The sequence below is a fragment of the Notolepis coatsorum genome (assembly GCF_963971535.1).
Source record: "Notolepis coatsorum genome assembly, chromosome: 10".
In the NCBI taxonomy this organism is placed as follows: Eukaryota; Metazoa; Chordata; class Actinopteri; order Aulopiformes; family Paralepididae; genus Notolepis; species Notolepis coatsorum.
This window is the reverse complement of record NC_140174.1, coordinates 120,598,916-120,620,820: the sequence shown is the minus strand read 5'-3', so window position 1 is coordinate 120,620,820 and position 21,905 is coordinate 120,598,916. Positions and strand designations below refer to the sequence as shown.

The following is a 21,905-nucleotide window of genomic DNA, read 5'->3' as shown; positions in this document are numbered from 1 at the left end:
GTAAACAAGACGAAAGTCTTTCTCTGGTCTGCATCCCCTTAACAATTGTGTGTATTGAGCTGTACTGTATTGTACCCATTCTGCAATCTGTTAATTAAATGGTCAATCAATCAAGGCCATGCAAAATAAATGGTTTGGTTCAGGTTGTCGACCGACCCTGCCCATTTAGGTGCGACCCAAATGTATTTTATGATTTTTTATTTAATTTATAATATATATATTTTTTTCCAATAAAGTTTCGGTGAATCTTAGTCAAAAAGTGCAGTCCATGTCAATAATGAGAATATATAAAAAGCATTTCACAATATTTGCACAGCTCTCTGACGTCAGGATATTTAGAGTAGTACAGTGTCTTTGTCATAATCTGAACTATCTGGACACAGACAATCATCTGCCACCCTCTGGCGCTCTGTTTGCGGTACTGCAGGAGTGCATATTCTTTGTCTGGAGATTATTGGATGTGTGTATTAATGTGTTCCCCTTGTATTTGTTATCGGTCCTGTGTGCTCCCCAGTATGTTCATATGTCTGCCTATTAGTCTAGTGTCCTTGTATTCATTGTATTATTTCTGTCCCTGTAATATGGTTCTAGTCTAGTCCCCTTGTATTCTTTGTGTTAGTGTTCTGTGTCCTAGCCTGTCAGCCCCAGCTGTTTCTTGTTATTCTAATTAGCATCGGTATATATACGTGCCGCCCCCTGTTTACCAGCGTCGCACCATTGTTTGTTTCCTGTTCCAGTACCTTTCCGTGCTGTGATCTGTTTTCCCTGTATCCTGTTGTATCCCTGCTATTCCTGCCGTTTGCGGAATAGAACTTTATCTCTTGTTTCCCTTCGTTCCCGCTTCCTAGCGCCATTTTCCAGCACAGCTGAGGTTTTGTTTCCATGTTTTACAGTTCGCTTTTGTTGTACCGTGTAACGTGTTCCTTTGTTTACTTCTGCTCAAGTAAAGTCTTCGATTATACTTTTCGCCATCGACTCTGCCTCCTCTCTCTGGTTCATAACCATTGTCCAGCATTTGGGTTCTCTCACCTCCCCTCGCCACAAACCCTAACAGAATGGCACGACCTAACCTGAACCCAGCGGACAAGAAGAGAGACAATGCAATGCTCGCTATGGAGATATTCCTCGAGGGGGATTTTCTCTCCTCATCCTCGGAGGAGAGGTGGACCATGTACACGCTGCTCACCTCCGTGAGTGAGAGTGAGTGCAGTGCGGAGCAGGCGCTTCAGCTGGAGGCACATGGCCGTGTGATCATAGGGTTGCTTCTGGCACTCTGGACCCCTGCCCTCAGCGAAGTCATTGCTACCAGCACGTCCTCCCCTGCAAGTAAGGCCCCTAATGCGCAGCAACTGCTAGTTTAGCCCCTGTAGCCAATATAGCTTCGGCAGCTACCCCCATAGCTCCTCCTGCTAGCTTAGGCCCGAAAGCTAACACAGCCCAGGCTACTAGCACAGCCGCTAGCCTAGCTCCCGTAGCTAGTGCAGCTAACCCCCTCTCTGCTAACACAGCCCAGGCTACTAGCACGGCCGCTAGCCTAGTCCCCGTAGCTAGTGCAGCTAGCAGAACCTCTGTCCCCACAGCTACGACTATGGTTTCTTCTGTTAGGAGACTCAGTGTAGGCTCGTTCTCTACCACTGGCTTACTCCCTCCTGCTACTGCTAGCGAGGCTTCTGCAACTGGCAGAACCTTTGGTGATAGAGCAGTCTCTGCAGTAGCTACCTACCTAGCTGCCCTCGCGTGCACAGGACCTATAGCTAACGTAGCCTCAGATGCTGGGACCGCCCCGTCGGCTGGCATGGCCTCCGTGGTTAGCACAGCCTCTGCCGCTAGTGTAGCCTTGGTAGCTACCGCCTCAGTCCAGTCCGCTAGAGCCCCGCCTGCTAGCGTAGCACGCACTGCTAGCAAGTCTCAGAAGGCTAGCAAACCTAAGAAGACTAGCATAGTCCTTCCTGCTAGTGTAACCCCTACAGCTAGCACCTTAGCCCTTCCTGCTAGTGTAGCATCTACAGCTAGCACCTTAGCCCCTCCTGCTAGAGTAACTCCTACTGCTAGCACCTTAGCCCCTCCCGCTAGTGTAGCCTCTACAGCTAGCTCCTTAGCCCTTCCTGCTAGTGTAGCATCTACAGCTAGCACCTTAGCCCTTCCTGCTAGTGTAGCATCTACAGCTAGCACCTTAGCCCTTCCTGCTAGTGTAGCATCTACAGCTAGCACCATAGCCCTCTCTACTAGTATAGCGTCCCCTACTGGTCCTGTAGCCCCCCTCTGGGACAGGTTTCATGAGGCACATTCCCTTTTACAAGGATTCATGGGCAATTATTCTCCGGCCTGCAGTCTGGAGGAGCGAAAGAGCGCTTATCGCCTGGTGTTCTCCATGATGAAGTGGAGTCCTGGAAGAGCATGCAAACTCCGGTTACTGGCCGGGAACATGTTTAGGGTGCTCTTCCAGGTCCCCAACTCCCCAGCCGACTGCCAAGCTGCTAACCCTGTCAGGCCCTTTGCAGATAGCAAGGCCTCTACTACTAGCTTAGCCCCCGCCGCCAGTGTAGCCTCGGTAGCTACCGCCTCAGTCCCATCCACTAGAGCAGGGGTCAGCAACCTTTTTGACATGAAGTGCCTGTTTGAAATATAGTTGTAACTAGTGTGCCATATCAACAATATTCCATGCATTGGGGCGGCTACGTGGCGTAGTGGGCAAGGCGCTCGCCACGAATGCAGAGACGCTGGGATCGCCTGTTCGATCCCAGCGCTCCACATTGCTTTCAGTTTAGCTGGTCGTCCGTACTAATACACATTGGCCGTATTAGGGGGTGGGAAACTGATGGGTGGGGATCGGGCGTTGTGGACAGCGACTCCTACAGGTCGGTTGGTGCGCCTGCGCAGTAGAATCAGGAAGTGTCGGGGCAGCGTGAGCCTCCCACGCGTTACTCCTCGCCACTGAGAGATCGAGCTGCGCAGGTGAAAAGATGCGACTGCTGTTACCTCAAGTACCGGAGGGGACTTGTGCTATGTATGACTTAGTCCACATTGCAGCCGGCTTGTGGGAGGCAAGAAACAGCGTTCGTGACAGGGGAGGGTTGAATTGGATGATACGAAATTGGGATGGGAGAAAAGATAGAAAAATGGGAGAAAAAGTGGATAAAAACAAAAAAAATAACAATATTCCATGCATCGTAATTATTTTTTCTCATAATCAGGTATTTTTTATGATAATTTTTACATTATTACATCATTATTGTTAGTTATTATTAACAATATAATTTTTTTTGATCCACTTTTTCTCCCATTTTCTATTTTTCTCCCATCCCAATTTCGTATAGTCCCCTTGTATTCTTTGTGTTAGTGTTCTGTGTCCTAGCCTGTCAGCCCCAGCTGTTTCTTGTTATTCTAATTAGCATCGGTATATATACGTGCCGCACCCTGTTTACCAGCGTCGCGCCATTGTTTGTTTCCTGTTCCAGTACCTTTCCGTGCTGTGATCTGTTTTCCCTGTATCCTGTCGTATCCCTGCTATTCCTGCCGTTCGCGGAATAGCCCTTATCTCTTGTTTCCCTTTGAGTCCGTTCCCGCTTCCTAGCGCCGTTTTCCAGCACAGCTGAGGTTTTGTTTCCATGTTTTACAGTTCGCTTTTGTTGTACCGTGTAACGTGTTCCTTTGTTTACTTCTGCTCAAGTAAAGTCTTCGATAATACTTTTCGCCGTCGACTCTGCCTCCTCTCTCTGGTTCATAACCATTGTCCAGAATTTGGGTTCTCTCACCTCCCCTCGCCACAAACCCTAACAGTCTTTGTATTTTAACCTTTAGTATTATGGATATTAAACATGCTGTCAGAGTACATGCATCCATGTTGTCGTGAACATTTTTATTAAATAAAGAAATTCCCTATCCATAGACGCCGTGGGAAATTTTTTATAAAAAATAAAATAAAATAAATTCCCTACCTACCCATGGCCTTAACTGACAACCAACAGGAACCAAACAATTTATTTTGTTAGGCCCAATCAATCAATAGTGTCTGAATTGAAAACCGGTGGATAGATGGCCGCACGGAGCCTACCTCCTCCTTCTGGATGACGTTGATGCGCGTCTTGATGTAAGGGAAGGCGTGCATCGTGGTGAGGATGGTCTTCCTCTTGTACTGCTCGCTGAGCTCCCCGCGCGGCCGCCCGCTCTTGGTGAAGGGCGTGGTGTACATGAAGCGGCGCAGGTTGAAGTTCTTCTCGAAGTTGGTCAGCCGGTCCTTCATCTCGTAGTCGTCGAAGAACGGCTCCGCGTAGGTGATCTGGATGTACGCCTTGAAATGGGATAAAAGTAGTGCGGTGGTGAAAGGGTTAACCTTCTGTATTGTGGTAGTGAAAGGGTTAACCGTCTGTAGTGTGGTAGTGAAAGGGTTAACATTCTGTAGTGAGGTAGTGAAAGGGTTAACCTTCTGTAGTGTGGTAGTGAAATGTTAATATTATGTAGTGTGGTAGTGAAAGGGTTAATCGTCTGTAGTGTGGTAGGGAAAGGGTTAACATTCTGTAGTGTGGTAGTGAAAGGGTTAACCTTATGTAGTGTGGGAGTGAAAGGGTTAACCTTCTGTAGTGTGGTAGTGAAAGGGTTAACCGTCTGTAGTGTGGTAGTGAAAGGGTTAACATTCTGTAGTGAGGTAGTGAAAGGGTTAACCTTCTGTAGTGTGGTAGTGAAATGTTAATATTATGTAGTGTGGTAGTGAAAGGGTTAACCGTCTGTAGTGTGGTAGGGAAAGGGTTAACATTCTGTAGTGTGGTAGTGAAAGGGTTAACCTTATGTAGTGTGGGAGTGAAAGGGTTAACCTTCTGTAGTGTGGTAGTAAAGGGTTAACCTTCTGTAGTGTGGTAGTGAAAAGGTTAACCGTCTGTAGTGTGGCAGTGAAAGGGTTAACCGTCTGTAGTGTGGCAGTGAAAGGTTAACCTTCTGTAGTGTGGTCAGTGAAAGGGTTAACCTTCTGTAGTGTGGTCAGTGAAAGGGTTAACCGTCTGTAGTGTGGTCAGTGAAAGGGTTAACAGTCTGTAGTGTGGTAGTGAAGGGTTAACCTTCTGTAGTGTGGTAGTGAAAGGGTTAACCTTCTATAGTGTGGTAGTGAAAGGGTTAACCTTCTGTAGTGTGGTAGTGAAAGGTTAACCTTCTGTAGTGTGGTAGTGAAAGGTTAACCTTCTGTAGTGTGGTAGTGAAAGGTTAACCTTCTGTAGTGTGGTAGTGAAAGGTTAACCTTATGTAGTGTGGTAGTGAAAGGTTAACCTTCTGTAGTGTGGTAGTGAAAGGGTTAACCTTCTGTAGTGTGGTAGTGAAAGGGTTAACCGTCTGTAGTGTGGTAGTGAAAGGGTTAACATTATGTAGTGAGGTAGTGAAAGGGTTAACCTTCTGTAGTGTGGTAGTGAAATGTTAACATTATGTAGTGTGGTAGTGAAAGGGTTAACCGTCTGTAGTGTGGTAGGGAAAGGTTTAACATTCTGTAGTGTGGTAGTGAAAGGGTTAACCTTCTGTAGTGCGGGAGTGAAAGGGTTAACCTTCTGTAGTGTGGTAGTGAAAGGTTAACCTTCTGTAGTGTGATCAGTGAAAGGGTTAACCTTCTGTAGTTGTGGTCAGTGAAAGGGTTAACCGTCTGTAGTGTGGTCAGTGTGCGGTCAGTGAAAGGGTTAACCGTCTGTAGTGTGGTCAGTGAAAGGGTTAACCTTCTGTAGTGTGGTAGTGAAGGGTTAACCTTCTGTAGTGTGGTAGTGAAAGGGTTAACCTTCTGTAGTGTGGTCAGTGAAAGGGTTAACCTTCTGTAGTTGTGGTCAGTGAAAGGGTTAACCGTCTGTAGTGTGGTAGTGAAAGGTTAACCTTCTGTAGTGTGGTAGTGAAAGGGTTAACCTTCTGTAGTGTGGTCAGTGAAAGGGTTAACCGTCTATAGTGTGGTAGTGAAAGGTTAACCTTCTGTAGTGTTGATTGAAAACTTTATTAACAGATTGCAGAATGGGTACAGTACAGTACAGCTCAATACATACAATTGTTAAGGGGATGCAGACCAGAGAAAGACTTTCGTCTTGTTTACATCAGGGTCCCCCATTTTCAATTCATCGTAACATATATGACATACATGACATACAGATAGACAGTACTGCTACATCTATATATTTATGACATACCATATTTGTAAATACAGTACTGTTTGTGATACAAAGAGAGCCCAGAAAAAAAAAAGTATATACAGTTGCCGTAGAAACTGTACATTGGATTGGGTAGGTGGGAGGGGGGGGGGACTGTACATTGGAGGTGGTTGGGTGGGTGGGGGGGGTTGTGTAGGAGTGGGGGGGGGGTTGGGTAGGAGGGGTGGGTGGGGGACACTGTACACTGTACAACTGTACAAACAAAACTGTACATTGGAATATTGACAAGACCATACTTGGTAATTTACTGTACATTGGAGGGGGTTGTGTTAGGACATTTACAGGGGCCAGTTTCGAATTGCAGTCTCCCGTAGGTGTTTTTTGAGAGTGTTTTTGAAAGTGGGTAGTGATTCACATTCCTTTACAGCTTTGGGTAGGGCGTTCCACATTGATGTGGCATAATTGCGAAACGTGTTTAGTCCCTTGTTTGAGCCGAATCTGGGTTTAACATGATTTGTGGAGCTCCCTCTGGTATTGTGATCGTGGTATTCACTGACCTTTGGGAAGTATTTTGACATGTACATGGGTACCTTGGTCATCTTTCTCTGCCGAAGACTTTGCGATCTTCTTTGAGGAAAAAGTGGAGAACATCCGCAGCTCCTTCTCCCAACCCCCACCCATTCCAAATGCTGAATCGAGAACCTCATCCTTCACTCTGTCATCTTTCTCTCCCATTACAGAAGCCGAGACCCTGACACTGGTAACGTCGAACCGTCCGACTACATGCCAGCTGGACCGGCTACCTTCCCCACTCCTCCAGTCCATAGCACCAGACATCCTCCCATTCCTAACTGCAACCATCAACTCCTCACTCAACTCGGGGGTGGTCCCCACCTCCCTAAAACAAGCCAGAGTCACGCCCCTCATAAAAAAACCATCCCTGAACCCTACCGTCATAGGCAACTACCGTCCTGTCTCTCTTCTCTCCTTCCTTTCTAAAACACTTGAACGTGCTGTATCCAACCAACTTACTGCTTATCTCTTACAGAATGACCTCCTAGACCCTAATCAGTCAGGCTTCAGGACTGGTCACTCCACAGAGACAGCCCTCATTGCGGTCACAGAGGCACTTCACTTAGCAAAAGCGAAAGGCCTCTCCTCTGTCCTGATTCTCCTAGATCTATCTGCAGCCTTCGACACAGTCAACCACCAGATCCTCCTCGCGGCCCTCGCAGGAATGGGAGTGGCTGGCTCTGCGCTGACATGGTTGTCATCATACCTCAATGACCGCTCCTACCAAGTGTCATGGAGAGGGACCCTGTCGGCCACCCGCCCCCTGCGGACGGGTGTCCCCCAGGGCTCGGTTTTAGGACCCCTTCTCTTCTCCCTCTACACTAAATCACTGGGTAACATTATCACGTCTCATGGCTTCTCCTACCACTGTTATGCCGACGATACTCAACTCTTCCTCTCCTTCCCTCCCTCAGATATCCACGTCTCTGAGCGGATCTCGGCCTGTCTGTCCGACATCTCCGCCTGGATGACGACCAACCACCTCAAACTGAACCTAAGCAAAACAGAATTGCTCCACCTGCCGGCCAAATCCTCCCCCCTGACCGACCTTTCCATCACAGTCGAGAATGCAGCTGTGACCGCGTCCCCGACCGCCAAGAACCTTGGTGTTGTCCTCGACGACCAGTTGAACTTCTCTGCTCACATCGCAGCGACAACCAGAACCTGCCGATTCCTCCTGAGCAACGTCAGAAGGATACGCCCCTTCCTGACAAAAGAAGCCACCCAACTCCTCGTCCAATCAACAGTCATCTCCCGCCTCGACTACTGCAACGCACTGCTCGCTGGCCTCCCGGCCACTGCCACTAAGCCTCTTCAACTCATTCAGAACGCAGCGGCCCGCCTGATCTCAAACCTACCGAAGTCGGCCCATGTCACCCCACTTCTTAGGGACCTGCACTGGCTCCCCATTGCTGCACGAATCCGCTTCAAGGCCCTTGACCTAGCATACCGTGCGGCAAAGGGAACTGCTCCCGCCTACCTCCGGTCAATGGTCTCTAACTACACACCCTCAAGACCCCTACGCTCTGCATCTTCTGGCCGCCTCAGACCTACTCCTATCCAAGCTCCGGGAGGGTCATCAAAGAGAAGTCGCCTATTCTCAGTCCTTGCCCCACAATGGTGGAATGAACTACCCACCCCAGTTAGGACAGCCGAAACACGTCCAATCTTTCGCCGTCGACTAAAGACTCACTTCTTCAACCATTATCTGAATTAAAAAAAAAAAAAAAAAAAAAAAAAAATCTAACCCTAACTAACCATACTGTCATGCACTTGTCCTAATAAACTAACCTACACTGTAGCACTCAACACTTTGATGAACATTGTTACTCAGCTGATAGAGTTGTGCTCTTCCTGATGGCTTGTCGTACAGAACTTGTAAGTCGCTTTGGATAAAAGCGTCAGCTAAATGACTAAATGTAAATGTGTGTAGTGTATCTTGTAGACCAGGCCCATTGCAAGTTGCTGTACTCTGTCGTCTACTCTAAGCCATCCTAAGTTGTCAAAGTGGGCAGGGGTGAGGTGGGTTCTAGGAGTAAGGTCAAGCAGTAGTCTGACCAGTTTGTTTTGAGATGTTTGTAATTTTGTTTTTAGCGCCTTTGAGGTGCTTTGGTACCATGAGGTGCAAGCATAGTCGTAGTACCCTTGAATGAGTGCTCCTGCCAGAGTCTTCAGGGTATTCTTGTTTACCAGTGAGGAGATCCGGTACAAGAATCGAGTACGTTGGTTGACTTTTTTTATTACATTGGATGCCATTTTGTCACAGGAAAGATTTGCCTCTAGGATGGAACCCAGGTAGGTAATATCTTCTTTCCTCGTGACAATATTGTCACCCACTGTAACTGAGAAGCCGTCGGTCTTGCTGAGTTTGTTATTTGAACCGAAGAGAATGGACTCTGTTTTGCCCATGTGTAATGATAGTTTGTTATCAGCAAGCCATATGCAGATTTTGCCTAGTTCTGAGCTGAGGGTTTTTTCAACCTGTAACTTGTTCTTGTCAGAGACCAGCAGGGCTGAGTCGTCCGCAAACAGGAACAAGTTGCAGTCACAAGCTGACGACATGTCATTTGCATAAATTAGGAACAGTAGCGGACCTAGTATGCTTCCTTGTGGAACACCACAGCTTACTGTGAGGGGGGGGGGGGGGGTAGGGTACCGTTTACCTCCACCATCTGCTCTCTCCCCTCCAGGTAGGATTGCATCCAGCTCACTGATAGACTATCAAAACCAATTGCTTTTAGCTTGTCAATCAGAATGGTGTGATTGACAGTGTCGAAGGCCTTTTGTAGGTCCAGCATGACCATGCCGCAGTATTTGCCCGCGTCCACCTCTTGTTTGATGTGGTCGTTTAAATAGAGAAGGCATGTGTCAGTGGAGTGGGATGTTCTGAAGCCAGATTGGAATTCGTAGATTAGATTTTTTTCCGCAAGGTATTTTTCGACCTGTTCGTATACAATTTTTTCCATGACTTTCGAGATGGAGGTAAGGATAGAAACAGGGCGGTAGTTGCCTGGGTCTAATTTACTGCCTTTTTTGTGCAGAGGGGTCACTCTCGCGATTTTGAAGTCCTTGGGGACGTGTCCCTGTTTTATGGAGAGGTTTATTATGTGTGTGATGACTGGGGTGATGGCGGCTGCTGAGTCTCTGAGGAATTTGGAGGGGATGTTGTCATGGCCAGTGGCCTTGTTAGGTTGGAGGGCGCTCAGTTTTTTGAGTACCTCATCTGTTGTTACCATTTCCAGTTTGAAGTCGTCTTTGTGGACCCCTAGGTTCTTGTAGTATGCTACTATGTGTTCAACCCCATAATGCCCTGAGTGGGAGGGTAGTTTGTTTACCAGTGTTGTGGCTATGTTTGTGAAGAAACTATTTAAGTAATTGGCTACATCCAGCTTGTCTGTGATGAGGGTGTTGTCCGTCTTTATGTTTATGTTTGAGAATCTGGTTTTAAGTTTTTTACTGCAGCCTAGTTGGTTATTGAGTAATTTCCAAAGTTCACGTGGTTTGTTTTTGTTTCCTCGGTTTTGTCATTGATGAAATTTTTTTTTGCTGTTCTGATCATGGAGTTTACATCATTTCTTAGTCTGTTTCTTTCCAGTTTGAGTTCAGTCACGTGGGCTTGGAGTTCACTGCTCGTGCTTATGGTAAGCTTTGACTGACTTTTACGAAACTCAGAACATTTTTTGTCTCTGGTTTTCATAGCGGTCAGTATTTCAGCGTGCATCCACGGCTCCGCGCGATTTTTTACCCTGGTGGTTCTTAGGGGGGCCATGTTGTTTAGTCAGGGATTAAAGCAAAAAAAAATCTCCTGACTGAAATTTTTTTCAGGCCAAGTCATATTCTTATTTTAACCTCCACTGTATTTCTTTTTAATAGCGTTGGCGTTTTAAGGGAGCCTACTTGTTTCGGTTTCGTCGATAATCCAATGTACAGTTACCCCCCCACCCCGCCTACCCAACCCTTCCCTCCCCAACCACCTCCAATGTACAGTCCCCCCCCCCTCCACCCAACCTCCTCCAATGTACAGTTTCTTCGTCAAATGTATATGCTCTCTTTTTTAGACTCTTATTGTATCACAAACAATACTGTATTTGTAAATCTGGTACGTCATAAATGTATAGATGTAGCAGTATTATCTATCTGTATGTCATGTATGTCATATATGTTATGATGAATTGAAAATGGGGGACCCTGATGTAAACAAGAGGAAAGTCTTTCTCTGGTCTGCAACCCCTTGACAATTGTGTGTATTGAGCTGTACTGTATTGTACCCATTCTGCAATCTGTTATAACAATCAATCAATATTTAACCGATTGCAGAATGGGTACAATACAGTATGGCTCAATACACACAATTGTTAAGGGGATGCAGACCAGAGAAAGACGTTTGTCTTGTTTACATCATCAGGGTCCCCCATTTTCAATTCATAGTGACATTTATGACATGCATGACATTGACATCATGACATTTATGGCATAGGGACATACTACAGGTATATAGTACTGTTACATTTGTGACATATACGATATGCAAATATACAGTAATGTTACCCATAGATCCTGACAGAGATTATACATATGATGGGGAGGAGACTGTACATTAGGAGGGGGTGGGTGGGTGGGTGAAAATATACAGTACCGTTACCCATAGATCCTAAGAGAGATTATATGCATATGATGGGGAGGAGACTGTACATTAGGAGGGGGTGGTGGGAGAGAAATATACATACGGTGGGGAGAGAATATATACAGTGGGGAGGAGACTGTCTATAGATACACCTGTGTGATGTTGCTACGGAGTTAAGCTAATAAACGTATACTCACAACCACAGTAGGGGACTCACATATTGTACTGTGAAGTAACACGACAATGACAAACGTGTTGTTCTGTTTTTCTTTTTGACATTGTTGCGGCACACGGAACAAGTTAACTCACCACTACAGCCCCCAGTAGCGCTGCCTAGCCAGTCTCTTCAAACGTCCTCTCCTCTCGAAACTTTTTGTTAGGTGGTCCCGCTCATCCTTTTCATCTGAGAAACCCGCGGTGGGTTCTCTTTTTAGTGGCCGGCTTACTCCTTCCATTTAACCGACGCTATTAAGCTAACGTTAGCTAATCGGTATATAGCAGCGAGTGCAAGCAGCGTGGTGGCTGTGACGTTGGTAAACAAGCAGTTGACGCGTGAGGCTGCAAAAAAGGCGACTCGTAAAACCAAAACACACCGCAGTTTTTAATTATTTTACATGACTATTTTGTTACCCTGCCATGTGGTGGACAAACTTCTCAGACCTCGCAATTGTCACTCGCCCAATAGCCTGCAGCTGCAACCGCGGAGCGAGCCTCCGGAGTGAGCAGCGTAATCCTGTCTCTCGAGTCGCTGAGTGATGATGACTGCTTGGCGCGATAGGGAAAAAAAGCCCTTTTCCATATTTGGCGCCTCTGATTGGCTCAATTTTGTTTCAATCTGTATGCATCTACAAATCATATTATACCAGGTAGCCAATTCCGTCAGACTGCGAATCAAATGGACGGATCTCCCCAATCAAATTGACGGAAATCCGTCTGGAGACGGAATGCTTTAATGCATGTGTTTAGTATCGTTGAAAATTTGGTTTTGAAGCCAAGCCATGTTTCTTCAACCAGTGTACCATTGAGCTCATCTGACCAGTCCAGACTCTCCAGTTCAAGGTTAAAGGCCTCGCTAGAGTAGGTTTTGAGGTCTCTAGATGTGACTGTTTTGTGACAGCCAGCCGTTTGTTTTAGCTTTTTACGGGTACAAAATATCATATAATGATCACTTAACCCGCATGCTATAACCCCTTTATTGGCGATCTTGGACTTGTCAGAGGTCAGGATGAGGTCAATGGTAGTCTGAGTTGACTCACATACACGTGTGGGTTGCGTGATTAGCTGGCTGAGGCCGTGCAGATCACAAAACTGTCCTCCCTCACTGTCCCGACATCCAAGCTTAAAAACTGCGGAGATCGGGCCTTCTCTCGCACTGCACCCCGACTCTGGAACTCCCTCCCCCAGTCCATCAGAGACTCCCCTACACTCTCCACCTTCAAAGCTCGCCTCAAAACCCACCTGTTCTCCCTTGCCTTCAACCCCCCCCTCCCCTCCAACTTGATTGATGTCTGTCTCCAGTCTTTTTTGTGCTATCAGGCTGTCTCCCCTGTTCCCCCCATGGTCTCATGTTCCTTTTGTTTTTGTTTCTTTGTTGTTTTTGTTTTTGTTTCTTTGCTTTCGTTTCTTTGTTTGTACTCCTGCTCCCGACTACTGTCAGCGACTTCGGGTTATTGAGAAGCGCTATATAAATTAAATTAATTATTATTATTATTATTATTGTAGGATTTGAAGACGGGTGCATCTTTTTGTTGCATATCCGTGTTCCAATCCCCAATAAGAATCATTTCTGTATCCTCAGCTCCAGCTAAGCACGCATCCAACACATCATAAAAGCCATTTTGGTCTGGCGGTCTGTAAATTGTGCCGACTAGAACAGATTTAGCCCTTTCAAATAGAATTTCTACAAAAACAGTTTCAATAGCCTCATGATCTAGGTCTGTACGGTTAATAAATGTGGTAGTGAAAGGGTTAACCTTATGTAGTGTGGTCAGTGAAAGGGTTAACCTTCTGTAGTTGTGGTCAGTGAAAGGGTTAACCGTCTGTAGTGTGGTAGTGAAAGGTTAACCTTCTGTAGTGTGGCAGTGAAAGGGTTGAGGCACCTTGTTGGGGTCCAGCTTGTTCCTGTGCACCGGCGTGGAGTCTTTGATCATCTCCAGGGCGTCACCGAAACACTGGCTGTAGAAGTTCTGCAACACAAGCACATCGTCCTCATGACTCATTCTCTCTCTCTCTCTCTCTCTCTCTCTCTCTCTCTCTCTCTCTCTCTCTCTCTCTCTCTCTCTCTCTCTCTTTTATCTATGTGTTCTCTCCCCCTCTCTCTCTCTCTCAACCTCATTTCTCTCTGTGTTCTCTCCCCCTCCCCCCTCTCTCTCTGTTTTCTTCCCCCCCATCTATCTCTCTCTCAACCTCCTTTCTCTGTGTTCTCTCCCCCCTCTCTTCCTGTCTCTCTCTCTCTCAACCTCATTTCTCTCTGTCTTCTCTCTCTCTCTCTCTCTCTCTCTCTCTCTCTCTCTCTCTCTCTCTCTCTGTAGTGGAAGAAGTACACAGTTCCTTGTTAAAGTGGTATGTGGTCCAGTTATACTGCTCTAATTAAAGGTTATGTTAAAGTGGTATGTGGTCCAGTTATACTGCTCTGATTAAAGGTTATGTTAAAGTGGTATGTGGTCCAGTTATGCTGCTCTGATTAAAGGTGATGTTAAAGTGGTATGTGGTCCACTTACGCTGCTCTGATTAAAGGTTATGTTAAAGTGGTATGTGGTCCAGTTATGCTGCTCTGATTAAAGGTTATGTTAAAGTGGTATGTGGTCCAGTTATGCTGCTCTGATTAAAGGTGATGTTAAAGTGGTATGTGGTCCAGTTATGCTGCTCTGATTAAAGGTGATGTTAAAGTGGTATGTGGTCCAGTTATGCTGCTCTGATTAAAGGTGATGTTAAAGTGGTATGTGGTCCAGTTATGCTGCTCTGATTAAAGGTTATGTTAAAGTGGTATGTGGTCCAGTTATGCTGCTCTGATGCTCTGATTAAAGGTTATGTTAAAGTGGTATGTGGTCCAGTTATGCTGCTCTGATTAAAGGTGATGTTAAAGTGGTATGTGGTCCAGTTATGCTGCTCTGATTAAAGGTTATGTTAAAGTGGTATGTGGTCCAGTTATGCTGCTCTGATTAAACATTATGTTAAAGTGGTATGTGGTCCAGTTATGCTGCTCTGATTAAACATTATGTTAAAGTGGTATGTGGTCCAGTTATGCTGCTCTGATTAAACATTATGTTAAAGTGGTATGTTATCCAGTTATGCTGCTCTGATTAAAGGTTATGTTAAAGTGGTATGTGGTCCAGTTTTGCTGCTCTGATTAAAGGTTATGTTAAAGTGGTATGTGGTCCAGTTATGCTGCTCTGATTAACCCTTTCTCTGCCACGCTTATATCCATCAATGTTTGATCACTGCCAGCTCTATTTGTCTATGGAGATGTTCACCTACTTTGCAGGGCTATAACTTTTTAAATTGTATTGCTAAATTGACATTACTATGGCCCATTCAACATCGATTAGCTATTGTTCAGGGTGTAGGAACGTTTAACTTTTTCATTCACACATTCATACTAAAATACCGTCCAGAGTATAAATATGTTTTTATCGTTTTCTGCAGTAATTCATAGAACGTGAGTTATAGCCATTTATGCATATATTAGATCATCAAATGCAGTTTGATATCGATTGACGCCAGATTAAAAATTTCAATTGTACAAGGTCCTAAACGTCATGACTCATCATCTGCTGGTGACCGGAGGGGTGGGGGGTCGTTTATAATTCAATGACCGACGTTAAATGATTTATGTAGTATGGGTGATATATTGATCAGAGCAGTTTGTATCGAAAATGGTAAAGAAAAACGCTGAAACTCACCCCAGTCTCCTCGTAGCGTTGGGCGATGAGAGTGGAGCAAAAAGTTCGCTATTATGGGATGTTGATCTAGATTAACCATTTCCGGATTGTATAATAATATATACGTCCAAATAACGTTGTTGTTTATTGAGTTATGGCAACCGATCGATTATCCAGTGTGTCAAGATGGAGTCCAGCGAGCGATCGCGAGTGGCGGACGGAATAGGGGGGACACCAAGCACTTCCGGCCCCACTTACGGTTTGGTGATCGGCCACCAGGTGGCGATATTGAACCGTTGGAGAATTGAGTGGAGATCCCCAGCACCCGTCAAGGATCCGTCAGTGAAATATGATTACCATGACAGATTTTTGAAATATTGATCTCAAAGACGCTGTAAAACGTAATTGGCAGATTACGCATGGCGAGGAATGACGTCTTAACACGTCATTGGCGGTTAAAGGTCATGTTAAAGTGGTATGTGGTCCAGTTATGCTGCTCTGATTAAAGGTTATGTTAAAGTGGTATGTGGTCCAGTTATGCTGCTCTGATTAAAGGTTGTGTTAAAGTGGTATGTGGTCCAGTTACGCTGCTCTGATTAAACGTTATGTTAAAGTGGTATGTGGTCCAGTTATGCTGCTCTGATTAAAGGTTATGTTAAAGTGGTATGTGGTCCAGTTATGCTGCTCTGATTAAAGGTTATGTTAAAGTGGTATGTGGTCCAGTTATGCTGCTCTGATTAAAGGTTATGTTAAAGTGGTATGTGGTCCAGTTATGCTGCTCTGATTAAACGTTATGTTAAAGTGGTATGTGGTCCAGTTATGCTGCTCTGATTAAAGGTTATGTTAAAGTGGTATGTGGTCCAGTTATGCTGCTCTGATTAAAGGTGATGTTAAAGTGGTATGTGGTCCAGTTACGCTGCTCTGATTAAACGTTATGTTAAAGTGGTATGTGGTCCAGTTATGCTGCTCTGATTAAAGGTTATGTTAAAGTGGTATGTGGTCCAGTTATGCTGCTCTGATTAAAGGTTATGTTAAAGTGGTATGTGGTCCAGTTATGCTGCTCTGATTAAAGGTTATGTTAAAGTGGTATGTGGTCCAGTTATGCTGCTCTGATTAAAGGTTATGTTAAAGTGGTATGTGGTCCAGTTATGCTGCTCTGATTACGTCATCTCCGCTTCAAATGTGAAAGTGTATAATATCGTAAATCTTTGCCATGTTTTCTATGCAAAATATTTGTCTTCAAAATAACTAGTAACTGATGGGTTCAGATAAATGTAGTGGAGTAAAAGTACAAAGTTCCCCAACATTTAAAACTCACGTAAAGTACAAGTAGCTCTAAATTTGTACTTTGAAAAAGTAGATTACTAAATACTTTTCACCACTGCTGTCTCTCTCTCTGTGTTCTATCTTCCTCCCCCTCTCTCTCTCTCTCTCTCTCTCTCTCTCTCTCTCTCTCTCTCTCTCTCTCTCTCTCTCACACCTCTGAACCGGTGAGATATCTCGGGCAGATGGGTGATCCCCAGTTCTCTCTCTCTCTCTCTCTCTCTCTCTCTCTCTCTCTCTCTCTCTCTCTCTCTCACACCTCTTACCTCTAACCGGTGAGATATCTCGGGCAGATGGGTGATCCCCGGTTCCTTGTAAATGAATTCCCGTTCATCCAGGGTCGCCGAACTTGGCCCCATAAAAAACCCACCCGGAAATAGGTCCCAAACATCCTCTTATGACCCTGAGAGAGAGAGAGGAGAGAGAGAGAGAGAGAGAGAGAGAGAGAGAGAGAGAGAGAGAGAGACAGAGAGAGAGAGAGAGAGAGAGAGAGAGAGAGAGAGGAGAGAGAGGAGAGAGAGAGAGAGAGAGAGAGAGAGAGAGAGAGAGAGAGAGAGAGAGAGAGAGAGAGACAGACGAGAGAGAGAGAGAGAGAGAGAGAGAGAGAGAGAGACGAGAGAGAGAGACAGAGAGAGAGAGAGAGAGAGACAGAGACAGAGGAGAGGACAGAGAGAGAGAGAGAGAGAGAGAGAGAGAGAGAGAGAGACAGAGAGAGAGAGAGAGAGAGAGAGAGGGAGAGAGAGAGAGACAGAGGACAGAGAGAGAGAGAGAGAGAGAGAGAGAGAGAGAGAGACAGAGAGAGAGAGAGAGAGAGAGAGAGAGAGAGAGAGAGAGAGAGAGAGAGAGAGAGAGAGAGAGAGACTCAGGTTGACATGAGATGTAAGGTAATGGTAATAATGATAATGATACAAATAATTATAATGAGATGTAAGGTAATGTTAAAGGAACACAACAACTTTTTGGGGAAATTAGCTTATTTGCAATCTACCCTGGAGTTAGACAAGCAGATACCCTTTACTTCTCTGTGCATGCATTAGGCTTAGGGAACAGTTCAAGTTCAAGTTTCTTTATTAGTTGTCATACAGAAATACAGAATGAATACTTTGCATGAAATGCTTCTTTCTGTTTTGCTCCTGAGAGTGTGCTAGATAATAAAAAGATAGTATAATATAAGTATAAAATAGAAAGTCAAGTACGTAAACAAGTGTAAACAACAAACATTTTCAATATACCTATATACAGTATATGTACAGTATATACAGTGCAGGTACAGTACAGTGTAGAAATGGTGCGGTATAGCTTAGCTTGTGGTGCCACCTTGTGGTGGTGAGGTGCAATGAGGTGCAATAAGGAATGAGATTGATGTGCAAATTTCCTAACAATAAATATAAAGTATGTTAGTGTCTAAAGTGGGTGCTACAGTGTGTTGTTTATTTAAAGTGAGTGTGCGTGTGGATGTGTGTGCTGTGGGTGTATTGATGGTTTGTTATTGTTCATTGTTCATTGAGCATCCTGATGGCCGCACCGTTAGCCTAGCTTAGTGCCATTCACTGGAAGTAGGTGTGCCAGTGTAGCCTAGTTCCCAACAATCACGAAATACACTCCAAATACAACTCCAAAACGTTCCTGTAAACATGTTGTGACCCGTGTATTTACCACGTGGAGAAATAATGATAATAATAATGATAATACTAATAATAACAATAACTATACTTAGTAATAAGAATTATATTAACACTTTGACGACCGATGGGCTTAGTCTAATTAGTGGCTAGAGGACCGGGGAATGTAAACAAACATGTTGGTTTTCTAACAGCTATATCTATACTTTATAGTGTTGCTATCTGTCCATTCTCATTGTCAATTGAGTGCATAAACCGTCCCTTCAGAATGGCTTAAAGAAAAAAAAATCCATCGGTAGGTTGTCATTTTATAGCGCCGTGAATATAAGCTTTTTTTTTAAACTTAATTTTTTTAGGCGTTTATCGCTTTTCTGGTCAAGCATGACCGACAGTTGTAGAGTGAAACGGGAGGGAGAACAGGGGAAGACATTCGGCAAATGACGGCGGGTCCGGGAATCGAACTCGGAGTCAACCAGAACCGTGACGCAGCACGGCTCCTCCCGACGCAGAAATAGCGCCGAGATACGCGGTGAGCTACTGGAGCTCCCCCGTGAATATAAGTTTTATCGCAGATTTCGTATCATCTATTTTCTGGAAAGCTAGTTATAGAGCTAAAGGCTACTAACGTTATATTCAACGGCATTTCCGTTGTATATATGCTAATGAAATAACATAAACTGCTTATGATCCGGACTATCCCAGAGCATCTATGGATGAAAGGGGGGCGGCGGGGGACGTCGATTAGTATTATTGATTACTAATACAGTGTCCGTGTAAGTAGCCACATTCACAGATCGATTGCTAGCGTTGCACATCAAGCTCCGATCCGGCTATAAATTAGGTGATAAATGTCTTACCGTCAGCCCGTGTGATACCCGGCAGGGCCTGTTCGAGCCCAGCGCTCCACATTGCTTTCAGTTTAGCTGGTCGTTCATACTAATACACATTGGCCGTATTAGGGGGTGGGAAACTGATGGGTGGGGATCGGGCGTTGTGGACAGCGACTCCTACAGGTCGGTTGGTGCGCCTGCGCAGTAGAATCAGGAAGTGTCGGGGGCAGCCGGCTTGTGGGAGGCAAGAAACAGCGTTCGTGACAGGGGAGGGTTGAATTGGATGATACGAAATTGGGATGGGAGAAAATATAGAAAATGGGAGAAAAAGTGGATAAAAAAAAAAAAAAAAAAAGGAGTCCGTCACCTTGTTTGTAGAGCTATAACTATATATATTATAGCTATGGATACAATACTATGGTCATTTGACAGTGACTTTCTTCCGGTCACGATGCAAAAAAGAGAAATTTTTCCATGCATACATTCACGCGTTATACCGTGGTGAATATAAGTATGTTTTTAGAGGGCGGCTGGGTGGCGCAGCGGACAAGGCGCTCATCACCAACGCAAGAGACACTGGTATCGAATCCAGCTGTCAGCGTTGTTTCCGACTTAGCCGGCCGTCATACTGGCTCGATTGGCAGAGTCAGCGGGAGGGAAGCCGGTGGGTGGGTCTGGGTCGTTGTGGACAGCAACTCCTACAGTTCGGTCGGGGCGCCTGCACAGCGAGGGAAGGATCTAAGAGAGGTAGTGTGACCTTCCACACGTTACACTCTCCCAGTGAGAGTCCGCGCTGCCAGGTGAAAAGAAGCGGTGGGCTGGGTACACATGTGTCGGAGGAAGCATGTGATAGTCTCCGCCCTCCCGGACCGACGGTAGGGGGTAGAGTGCGCAACAACCAGGAAGGGGAGTGGGAATTGGGATAACGACTAACATTGGGATGGGGGAAAGATGTCAAAAGAAAGGGGGAAAAAGAGAAAGTAAAAAAAATAAAAAATGGTAATATTATCATGTTACTGTTACCTTCTGGATGATGCTGAGGAAGGCTCTCTGCAGCTTCTCGTGTGTGGAGGCCAGCTTGCGGAAGTCTCTGTGGGCCTCCAGGATGGGCATGATGATCTTATACACCTCGTTCACCGCCTCGTACAGGCCCCCCTGAGGGGGCAAGCAGGGGTCAGCACAACAACAACAACAACAACACTATCTGCCTCGTACAGGCCCCCCTGAGGAGGCAAGCAGGACGGCTGGTCAGCACAACAACAACAACAACAACAACAACAACAACAACAACAACAACCTCTATGGTGGATAATGTGTGCCTGGCCTTCTCTTCCTCTATGGTGGATAATGTGTGCCTGGCCTTCTCTTCCTCTATGGTGGATAATGTGTGCCTGGCCTTCTCTTCCTCTATGGTGGATAATGTGTGCCTGGCCTTCTCTTCCTCTATGGTGGATAATGTGTGCCTGGCCTTCTCTTCCTCTATGGTGGATAATGTGTGCCTGGCCTTCTCTTCCTCTATGGTGGTTAATGTGTGCCTGGCCTTCTCTTCCTCTATGGTGGTTAATGTGTGCCTGGCCTTCTCTTCCTCTGTGGTGGATAATGTGTGCCTTCTCTTCCTCTGTGGTGGATAATGTGTGCGTTCTCTTCCTCTATGGTGGATAATAGGGGTGTAACGGTACACAGAAGCCACGGTTCGGTACGTACCTCGGTATTGGGGTCACAGTTCGGTACGAGTTCGGTACAACAGAAAAAAAATATTTATAATAATTATTATTAACCCATTCTCTGCCACCACTTTGATCATCCTAAACCATCCTCTGCCAGCGCTATTTGTCTATGGAGATGTTCACCTTCTTTGCAGGGCTATAACTTTTTAAATTGTATTGCTAAATTGACATTACTATGGCCCATTCAACATCAATTATCTATCGTTCAGGATGTAGGAACGTTTTACTTTTTCATTCACACATTCATACTAAAATACCGTCTAGAGTATAAATATGTTTTTATCGTTTTCTGCAGTATTTCATAGAACGTGAGATATAGGCATAAATGCATATATTAGATTATCAAATGCAGTTTGATACCGATCCATACTATATTAAAAATGTCAACTGTACATGGTCCTAAACGTCATGACTGATCATCTGCGGGTGAACGGAGGGGGGGGGGGGGGGTCGTTTATAATTCAATGACCGACGTTAAATGATTTATGTAGTATGGGTGATATATTGATCAGAGCAGTTTGTATTGAAAATGATAAAGAAAAACGCTGAAACTCACGTCAGTCTCCTCGTAGCGTTGGGCGATGAGAGTGGAGCAAACAGATCCCAATTATGTGATGTTGATCGATGCGATCCATTTCCGGTTTGTATATTACTAATACACGTCCAAATCATGTTGATTATTGAGTTATGGCAAAGATCCATATCCACAGTGTCTGTATTGAGCCCCGGGACGATAAACGAGTGGCCGGACGAAATTAGGGGACGGACCGAGCTCCAATGGGCACTTCCGGTTTGGCAACTCGCCGATCGGCCACCAGGTGGCGGTATTGAAGTGTTGCAGAGTTGTGATGGCTCAGACAGCATCAGCCAAGACTCCGTGGGTGAAATATGAATACCATGACGAAAATATGAAATATTGATCTCAAACACGCCTTATGGCAGGGGTCTCAAACTCGCCGCCCGCGGGCCAATTGCGGCCCGCTGGATGATATTTTGCGGCCCCCTACTTGACATCAAAGTTTAGTGTTAGTGCGGCCCGCACGCAACTGTTTGCCGCGTCGTTGTGCGAGTTGGATGTTTTATTTATTTTATCACTTGTAGGCTACCATAGCGCAGGCTCATGGCAGCAACGTTACATTAGTGACTTGGTTGAAATGTGATTCCGGAGTGATACCAAGTGGAAGGAAAATATATCCAGTGCGTATGGCAGGCATCCTC

The 21,905-nt window shown here is 45.4% G+C and overlaps 1 protein-coding gene across 1 annotated transcript in view; it reads right to left on the bottom strand.

Moving 5' to 3' along the window:
* Positions 1-21,905, bottom strand: part of dock8 (dedicator of cytokinesis 8) — a 334,288-nt gene that overhangs the window by 42,276 nt on the left and 270,107 nt on the right. The window contains 6 exon segments of the mRNA XM_084323164.1: positions 4,055-4,291; positions 13,404-13,490; positions 16,775-16,846; positions 16,848-16,871; positions 16,873-16,911; positions 19,984-20,115. Coding sequence (XP_084179290.1) covers positions 4,055-4,291; positions 13,404-13,490; positions 16,775-16,846; positions 16,848-16,871; positions 16,873-16,911; positions 19,984-20,115 — 591 coding nt within the window.